General features: G+C 40.7%; 1 protein-coding gene across 1 annotated transcript in view; it reads left to right on the forward strand.

The window, feature by feature from the left end:
- ULK2 (unc-51 like autophagy activating kinase 2) overlaps positions 1-6,361 on the forward strand; it is a 39,614-nt gene extending 33,253 nt beyond the window's left edge. The window contains exons 23-28 of the mRNA XM_030462158.1: positions 217-425; positions 1,693-1,871; positions 2,771-2,889; positions 3,254-3,411; positions 4,269-4,404; positions 4,504-6,361. Of these exons, the coding sequence (XP_030318018.1) occupies positions 217-425; positions 1,693-1,871; positions 2,771-2,889; positions 3,254-3,411; positions 4,269-4,404; positions 4,504-4,571 (869 nt within the window). The 3' untranslated portion in view covers positions 4,572-6,361. The remainder of the gene's footprint in view (positions 1-216; positions 426-1,692; positions 1,872-2,770; positions 2,890-3,253; positions 3,412-4,268; positions 4,405-4,503) is intronic.
- The last annotated feature ends 2,886 nt before the right edge of the window (positions 6,362-9,247 follow it).

Here is a 9,247-nt window from a genome sequence, read left to right on the forward strand (position 1 = left end):
CTCCTAGAATCTGTGTTACCAATTGTCACTGTTTGTCACGGTGTAGCCTTGGCATTCTCTACAGTGATGCAAGGAATAATGAGGAGAGCCTCCCAAGAGGGAATCTCTGATGATGATTGATTTGTTGTTTGCTGCCAGCCACAGCCCCAGAGCTGTGAGATGAAACAGCCCTGGTAGACTGAATGTTTTTCTTGGTTTTTTTGTGTTTTTTTGTAGTTGGATCCAACAGTTCTGGAGGGTCTCTCTGCTCTACCAGTGGCCGTGTATATATGGGCTCTCCTCCTGGTATTTATATGGGTTCCTCTCCTCCAGGAGCTGAGGCAGCTCCAAGTCTGAAGTACATGCCTTATGGTACTTCACCCCCCAGCTTAGAGGGCTTTATCACTTTTGAAGCTCCTGAATTGCCTGAAGAAACTTTAATGGAGGTATAGAAAAAATAATTTAATGTTTTATAATGTGTAATGCTGCTAAAACAGAGACATGGTAAAAGCAGGACCTCTCAGTGTGCTTTGCAGTTTCCTCTTTGTTATTCCTTGTTCTTTTTTTAATATCTTGAAAATATCCCTGTGTCAGTTGTGACCAGTTTCTCTTCAGTAGTTATCCCTGGCATTTCATGTACTTGAATAGGTAACCAAAGGAACATGGCTGTTTTTGTTCACCAGAGCTTTCCAAAGAGGCCTCTGTTTTAATGCCAAGTCTGGATGTGGGTGCTGACAGTAGCAAGATCCTTCTGGGCATTGTTTTTTAACTGCTTCTTCACAGTCAGTGGATGACATTAAATCCTACATGTGGGAAGAGTGTCCTATTTTTTTTTTCAAGTGTGAAGGAGTGACACTTTAAACACACAAATTGGGGTGGTCTTCCACCAGAATGCTATCCTTGAGCTGTAAATCTCTCAAGACAGATTGCTGTTCTGTTTCTCATTCACACCTTGCTGGAAGGTGTTTGGATCCCTATTGAACTTGTATATTATATGGTATAACATTAATGTTTGACACTATTTTTCCCACAGAGAGAGTTAAACATGTACTTACACCTGCATTACTAATTAAAGGATTATAAATAATGCTAAGATATGTTTTATTATGAGGGCTACTTTTAATATAAGGTTGTATTTAATTTTGAAGACTTTTTTTTAGCAGAGATTATACAGGTACTACCTGTTTTAGTCCCCAAGATTCAGCAAGCTGTTAGCTCCAGTTGAAGTTTAGTTCACATTATAAACTTTTGGCAACTGCCACCTTTTTAACACAACCTAATTCTAGATCTAAGTGTAAAGTAGAGCAAGGCAGAGAAGTATGAAGCTTTAGATCAGTTCTCTTGTAGGTATTAAGTCTGTTATGTAATAAAAGCCAAATGCTTCTCCTAGAAGTGCCAAGCATACTTTTGGGTTGCTGATAATATAACAAGTAATGTGTCCCACTAGAGAGTCCTTTAGTTGCTCAGGTTTTGATCAATTCAGAACTCCATGTCCCAATTCCTTTGGCTTTTGCTGAAAGTATCTGTTGATCTGTTTGGACCTGCTCAGCTCTGTAGTGTCCCTAGTGCTGGCTCTGCTGTGGTACCTGCATAGAACTGACATACCAAGAAATCCTGGCACCATTAGCAAGAGTTTTAAGTGCACTTTTTTTTTTTTTTTTTTTGCCTCGAGGCTTCAAATGGTTGAATTGTTGTTGCCTTTCCCTCTGACAGAGAGAACACACGGATACACTGAGGCACCTAAACATGATGCTGACTTTCACAGAGTGTGTCCTGGATCTGACAGCAGTACGAGGAGGAAACCCAGAGCTGTGCACTTCTGCAGTATCACTGTACCAAATCCAAGAGAGCATAGTTGTTGATCAGATCAGCCAGCTAAGCAAAGACTGGGGGTAAGTCAGAGTTTCAAGAAAATTAGTGGATATTGGATGCATTTAAAATGTAGTCAAACTAGGCCCTTTTTGTTGGGAGTGACTGGAAGTTTTTAACAGCTGAAGACAGAGCAGAAAGAGCAAAGGATGGAGGAACATTTGCTAGTAGATGAATAAAAAGGAACAGGGTTTTCTGGCCTGCAACAGAAGCTGGGGAAAGGGATGAGCAACTCAGGTTGGAGGTGCAAAACTGCATTCCTAAGCTTGGAAATTTGTGTATCAGCTTTGATCAGATCTGACCTCTCATCTGCTCCTGCTGCCCAGGCTGAAGCAGTAGCACTGAGGTGGAGGTTGGGAAGGGGGAAGGAGTGTCCAAATTTGATCATTTTTGCAGTGGAACCAATTAGCCCTGACACAAAATCAAAAGCAGGGAGAAGTATGAGACATTTGGAGTGGTGGGAAAGGGCAGTTCCACTTCCTGACGTCTTCCTGCAAAAAAAAAACCAAAAACTACAGCAAAGCCCAACAACAAAACCCTTGCAAAGTGTTTGCTTTTCTCAACTGAAAATTCCAGGGGCATAGGAAATGATACTGGAAGAAAAGTACAGCCAGTTGCTTGTGGTGAGATGTTGACCTCAGGCAGTTGATCCCCACAAATAAGTGTTCCTTTTTCAGATGTCCACATGAAAGCAGTTTGCAGTTGCTGCTGCAGCTCCTAGCTGAGCTGATGTACTCTCAACCCGTGACAGTGTTTGTGAAGGGAAGGGAGGGGTGGAGTTGCATTTTAAACATCTGTCTTCCTTTGCTGCTGCTGCTGCTGGGTCCTGTGTAGGCTTGAGATTAAAAAGTGGTGTTTGCAGCTTGAATGTCTTCAAGAAAGGTTCTGATACATAATTTTTTTTTCCCCCTCTCCTTCCTAGACAAGTGGAGCAGCTGGTGTTGTACATGAAAGCTGCCCAGTTACTTGCATCTTCTCTGCATCTTGCCAAAGCACAAGTCAAATCTGGGAAACTGAACCCATCCACTGCTGTTAAGCAAGGTAGATACAACATCTTTCTTTTCATGTGTTTTGTTTGCTAATGCATCACTCAAAAAGCTTAAGTTGCAAGATTTGTTTGTTCACTCTGTACAAGAAAATTGTAGGTATGTGCAATTGCACAGTTCTGGTAAACAAAGATACAACTAGAAACAGTTTTAAAGTGGGCAATTAGTAGCTTGTAAATGGAAGTTACTTGAGATGTAATTCATAGAAGTAGCAGAGTAAATAAATATTAAAGCATAAGTTTAAACAGGTTGACTTTTCTAGTGCTGGGAAAAGCTGAACTTAGGCTATGTTGACATTTGGTTGTGTGGTTATTATGTGGGTTTTGTGTTGTTTTAATTTGTTGTTCCCTTTCTTGCAGTTGTGAAAAGCCTCAATGAAAGATACAAATTCTGTATCAGCATGTGCAAGAAACTGACAGAAAAGTTGAATCGTTTCTTTTCAGACAAGCAAAGGTTCATTGATGAAATCAACAGTGTCACTGCAGAGAAACTCATCTACAGCTGTGCTGTAGAAATGGTAAGTCCCTCCTGTAAGTTAAGTGATAGGAGACTAAGATGAATTGCTTCATCTCTCACACACCTCTTCTGCATAACCAGAAGACAGAATGTATGTTTCAGCACTCTGTTTATGGTAATTTTTGTTAGTCTTTCACTCTCTTTCCTGCCCTGCCTTGACTGTGGCTAGAGTTCCTGGCAGCTGCTGTTCCTCAGGGACATTTCCCCTCCATCAGCACATTTGGTACATAAACACCAGGAAATGAACTCCTAAGCCACACAGCTATGTGCTTCAGTCTCATCCACTGAGGCTTATTAAACTGTAGAAGCAACAGAAGCAGTTTCCTCAGCCCACCAGGTCAATTTGGGGAACATCAGCCTGTCCACAGGAAGCAAAAATGGTAGCAATCATGTGGAATCTTTTTCATGGATTTGATTAACTTTTTTATCTGCCACAGAGCATGCAGTAATCAGCCTGGAAACATCACTGCTGTCTTGCTGAGGTCTCCTTTAACATAGGTATCACATAATATAGTGCTTAATCCTGATAATGGTGTAGCCATGCACAATTAATATGTCTTCACAAGAGGATATAGGTGTAAGAAAAAGCATATTTATTTGTATGTTGTTTTAACACATGGAAACAAGATCAGGAAGTGCTTTTATAGCTTATACCTGTGGAACACCCTCAGTTAACAGAGCACAGGCACTATATTCTCTGAGAATTCATTTTGTTGTCTTCTTTATAAAAAAGAGATCAGCTAAATTATGGCTCAGAAATGGCTTGTTAATGACACTTTTACAACATCCATTTTGAATTTCTCATTTCATTACTTGCCTGATGCAGTTTCTGTAACTGAATCTCCTGAATGATTCCAGGTTCAGTCAGCAGCTCTGGATGAGATGTTTCAGCAAACTGAAGATATTACATATCGATACCACAAAGCAGCCTTGCTGCTGGAAGGACTGACTAAAATACTGCAAGACCCTGCAGATATAGAAAATGTACACAAGTGTAAGTTCATGTTGAATAATTAAAAGACTGTCAAATTATCTGAAATTATTCTAAACCAGCACTGAAGTCATCACCTATTTTACCTCTCTCTGCTTTCAGATAAATCTAGCATCGAGCGAAGGCTTTCTGCACTTTGCTATAGCACAGTGGCTGTTTATGAGCAGTAGAATATCCCGAGGACCAGATGGTGTGAACATAAGGGACCACATCAGTGAAACTGCACTTTTTTCACTACAGCTTAATTGTTGTCCTTGTTCTGCCCTATGTGGAAGATGATTCTTGCAGTTCTGTGGTGACTACCAAAGAAACAGCGGCATATTCAAAGAGGAGGAATTCCAAAAGTACACTTGCCTTACTGATCCAGCAGCTCCTTTTTCTTCCTAGCAACAGAATTTAAAAGAATCTCTCTTCACATTTCAAACTGATCCTTGTATGTGTGCTTTGACTTGAATGATCAGGGTTTGTTTTTTCCTCGTGAGGTTTCTAGAGAGCGGATTCTTCTGCATCAGGTACAAAAAGACATTTCCCTCAGAAGATCCCCTCAAATGTTTAGGAAAAATATTTTTAAATTGTCAGTAAAATGTGATGGAGTGCATTTGGGAAACCCTAATCATGTGCAAGTGTTGTTCAAAGCTTTGGGGCTATGCTGGCTTCTGTCAGAGCTCACATGTTGTAAACATGGCTCAGCTTGTGCAGAGGGATGGCGAGAGAGTGCTTGCTCTTTTACATGAGGGAGAAATGGTAGTGGAAGAAATTGCTCTCCATCTGTGCAAAACCCTCAGTGGGTTTTCAGCTGATGTGGAATACAGTATAATGATCTTCTTCCAAAATATTTTGTTTTGCACTAATTTACTAAAGCAACTGTATATTCATTTTTGAAGAAATATATTAAAAAAAAAATAGAGAAAGAAGGCACAATGGACTTGGCTGAATTTCATTTCAGTGTACATAAAAATTCTTCTCAGAATTTCAAATGTAGCTTCTAGAAGACTTTCAAACAAACTGTAAAAACTTGTATTCATGTGAACCTTCCCATTTTATACCTATTTGTCTAATACTTGAGTAACTACTGCTCTGGACTTTCTCAGTAATAGCAATGTTGAGTTGCTGGTTGTTTGCTTTTTATATAGATTTGGTTGCATCTTTTGTTGTGCATGCAATATGTGCATTAATGCCTGCAGTCTCTAGGGGTGTAATGACAGTTCTCTGTAGTTTGTTTCTCGGGCAGTATTACAACAAATACTGTAAACTGAAAGGTTCTGCAAGGAACCATGCAAAATCAGAAAATAACCTTGAGGTTTGAGATGCTGATAAGTTGATGTAGGATATCTACATATACAGCATATGAAAAACCAGGATTATTTTGCGTGCATTTTGGGGGAGAGGTGGGAAGCTTCACTTAGCCTTATAGGCATTATCATTTCAAGCATCCCATGAGATCATCAGGACAGCGATTTGCAAAGAATTTAGGCAGATCAGCTTCTCTGGAAATGGTTCCTACACTTCATTTTTGAGACTTTTTGTTTTTTTTTTTTTTGTTACTCAACTGCTTGAATACTTGAATAAACCATTCTCCAGGACAAAAATCATTTTAATCCTCTTAAACACAGTGGTCTGAACTATTTGACAAAGTTGTACAGGGCTTACACATCAAAATCTTGTTTCAGTGTTCGGATAACCATGTGTTTCCTTTACTTTGACAGAGTAATGTACTTTTTACCTTATTTATCTGTATGAAATTCCAACAATTAATTTGAAAGTGTTTGTTTATATAATGTTTGTATTTTTAGGTCTTTAATACGGTGTTTCTACCTCTCCTTTGTAATTGCATGCATTACTCTTGAAACTAGGTAATAACTCACTGAACTGTTGCGTAATAGCCTTTTTATTATGGCCTGTATAAATGTATATTAAGGTAAAAATAAATACTGACACTAGAAGTGTTTCTATGGTAAAACCAAGTTTCTGTGTTTCTCTAAGCAAAGGTTAAAGGACTTTAAAAAAAAAAAGTCTGTAGGTCTGTGTTTGATCTGGTTAAACCAGTTGTTTAATGTTCTCTGCTTGGGTGAAGAGATGCTCACCTCAGCAGTTGGACATTCCACCAGGGCAAGATGGGGCAACTTGCTCGAGCATGTTATCTCTGGATAGCTCTGGCACAAAGTGTCCCTGGGTTTGTTTTCACTTTAGGGGAACAATTTACCCTGCTTTTTTGGTTTTGGTTTGGTGTTTGTTTTTTCTAAACTTAGATTTGAAATCAAATATGGTAAGTAGGTGCTTGGGTAACAGCTGTGTGTTCTTCAACAAGGTGCTTATTTGTTGCCTTTAGCAAAGAAGAGCTCTTCAGGCTGCCAGAACAGCATATACAGAGCTAATTGACAAAAAACTGCCATTAAGTTACAATTTCTATCCAAACTTGATGAAAAACAGTCTTTGTCCACTTGTAGCTAGCATCTTCTCCCCAGCTGAGATGTGTTGTGGTAGCTGGGATGTGGCTGTTGTATTTCTTAGTTGTACTACCAAAATTTTCCCCTTTTATTTTTAAAAAAAACCCCTTGTGACTGGCACTTAAAAGAGGATGAGGAAGGAGTGAGCAGGGAATGCTAATGATACATTTGAATCTTGGGAACAAAGCAAAAGCCTTAACACAGAAGAGTAGGAGATAAGCTGCTTTCCCAGGAACTCACTGGGTTTTTTTGCTGTTGTTTCTTTTTTTTTTTTCTTCTTCAGGATTCAAGCTCATTCTCCTTCCACTCTTGCCAGCAAGACTCCAGCTGCACAAACAGGAGGAGAAGAAAAGCACTATTCTTGTTTGCTGCTTTCAGGAGGAGGAGAGCCATGTTCATGGCTTGTCTTTCTGCATAAACTCATTCCACAAAGATCCTGAAGCTGTCCTCTGTCTTCAGCTCTCTGCACTGAACAGCAGGTGCTTGTTTCTACCAAATTATTTTTTTTCAGCCTTTTAAAAGATAGAGCTTGAAAGGAGATACTTAATGTGCTGCTTTTCTAGTTCAGCTCTCCAGCATCTACTCAAGAGCTCCATGTTCAGACTTGTTCCACTCTCTCCATAGGGTATAATGTCAACTGAGGAATTGTATTTGGATTCTGACATTTGCTGCTTATTCTAAACAAGTGGAACTCTCATTCCTTCCTCTGATACAGAGAAGGAAATGTACTTACTGTAATTTGCAACTAAGATACTACACATTATTCTGAGGGGCACTTTTCAGGGAACAGAGGTGGTGTTTCTGGGACTCCCTAGGTTCTGCAAGGTTCTTGCTGCTTTCCTGTACAGCAGTGTCAGGGTGTTACCCCTGTAACCTCTGGGTTCAGAGGCAGTAACTGCTCTCATGATCCACGAGTGCCACAGCACTGCTGTGCCCAGCCTGGCTGCACCCAAAAGTGAAGCTTGCTTTTTGTCTGGAGCAAGTAAAGCTGAATATTACTGCTTTGAAAGCTTGTTGAGGCTTTGAAATCCAGATGGGTTGGCTTGTGACCTGCCTCCTTTTTGACTCCTGTTTCCTCTCCTGGTTTTTGTGGTGTGTTTTTTTGTTGTTGTTGGTTGGGTTGGGTTTTGTGTTTGTTTCTTTTTTTAATTTTGATCCTTTGACCTTTTTTTATCTGCTCTGATCTCTACAGGCCACTATTTTTTGACTGTCCAAGGTGCCTTTACGTCTTCAAGTGAATCTCTTATCCTGAGCTTCCCTGTCCAACCTGAGGCATATCCTTGGCTATGGCTTTTTAGTAGCTCCTCCTGTCTGTGGATCAGTGAAGTTTAGCTCCGTAACCCCTCTCTTGAGGTCTTAAAGTCAGCTGGAGCCCACTCTAACTAACTCTTGGCACTTCTTCTTTGGACAAACACCTTTTCAATAGGCTTTTGTATCTGGCAGGCTCCCCCCTCCTCTTGGGCTGAAAGCAAACTAAATGCCAGTGGTGCTGTTGAGTCTTGTTGCAGTCTTTGTGCCAATCATTTTCATTGTTTCTTTGTGTCCCTTTCACATTTTCCATGGCCCCAGCTATGTCTACAATGCAGCCCCACAGACCATGGCTCTGTGCTGCACAGTATCTTGTTCTCCCAAATGTGAGATCAGCCACAGCTTTCAAAACAAGTGATGCCATAAATGAACTGAGCTGCATTTATTCCTGTGGGTTCCTTAAAACCTCTCCCTGTTGTTCATCTTCTGTACCCGCTACTGTGATTGAGTGCTGTTTGGGCTTCTTTATCTGCCCATCTTCTTGTGCTACTGGCTGGATTCTGTGACCTTTAGAAAACTCTTGGAACTTGAGACTGGGCAGGTGTTTAAACAGAAACTGAGGGCCATCAGCCTAGCTAAAAAACTTGGAAGTTCTGTGAGCACGGTGTGTGAGCTAAAGAAACATTTATCGATCAGCTGTGTCATTTGGTGGACTCTTGAAATCAAATACTGCACAGCTTATCTTTGAAACCAAAGTCCTCCTTCCCCAGGCTCTGCTGGATGGCTTTGGGAGCAGGGCAAGTCACACTCTCCAGGCCAAGTGCAGGACAGAGCCTGTCTGACCTTGGTGTTTTGCTATAATTGGCTCCAAGAGGAGTGGGAGAGCAAGGGAGTGAAGGGGAGAGGGAAGTCTTGGGCTCAGCTTCTCATAAAACATCTCTTGCTGCTCTAAGTGTAGCTCTGGGGATAAAGCTCTCCCAGCACCACTCACCTCCTGATGCCTTTGGAGTTCAATTACTTGTCCATAAATAGTTCCCTTCTTTATTATTTCTGAATAAAAATTTTAAAATCCCATCAGTTCCTTGGTGTGAGGAGCACACTGCAGACCATGTGCTTCACCCAGTGCTGGCTGGGGAGTCCCATCTCACTCG

Source organism: Calypte anna, chromosome 19 (genome assembly GCF_003957555.1).
Source record: "Calypte anna isolate BGI_N300 chromosome 19, bCalAnn1_v1.p, whole genome shotgun sequence".
NCBI lineage: Eukaryota > Metazoa > Chordata > Aves > Apodiformes > Trochilidae > Calypte > Calypte anna.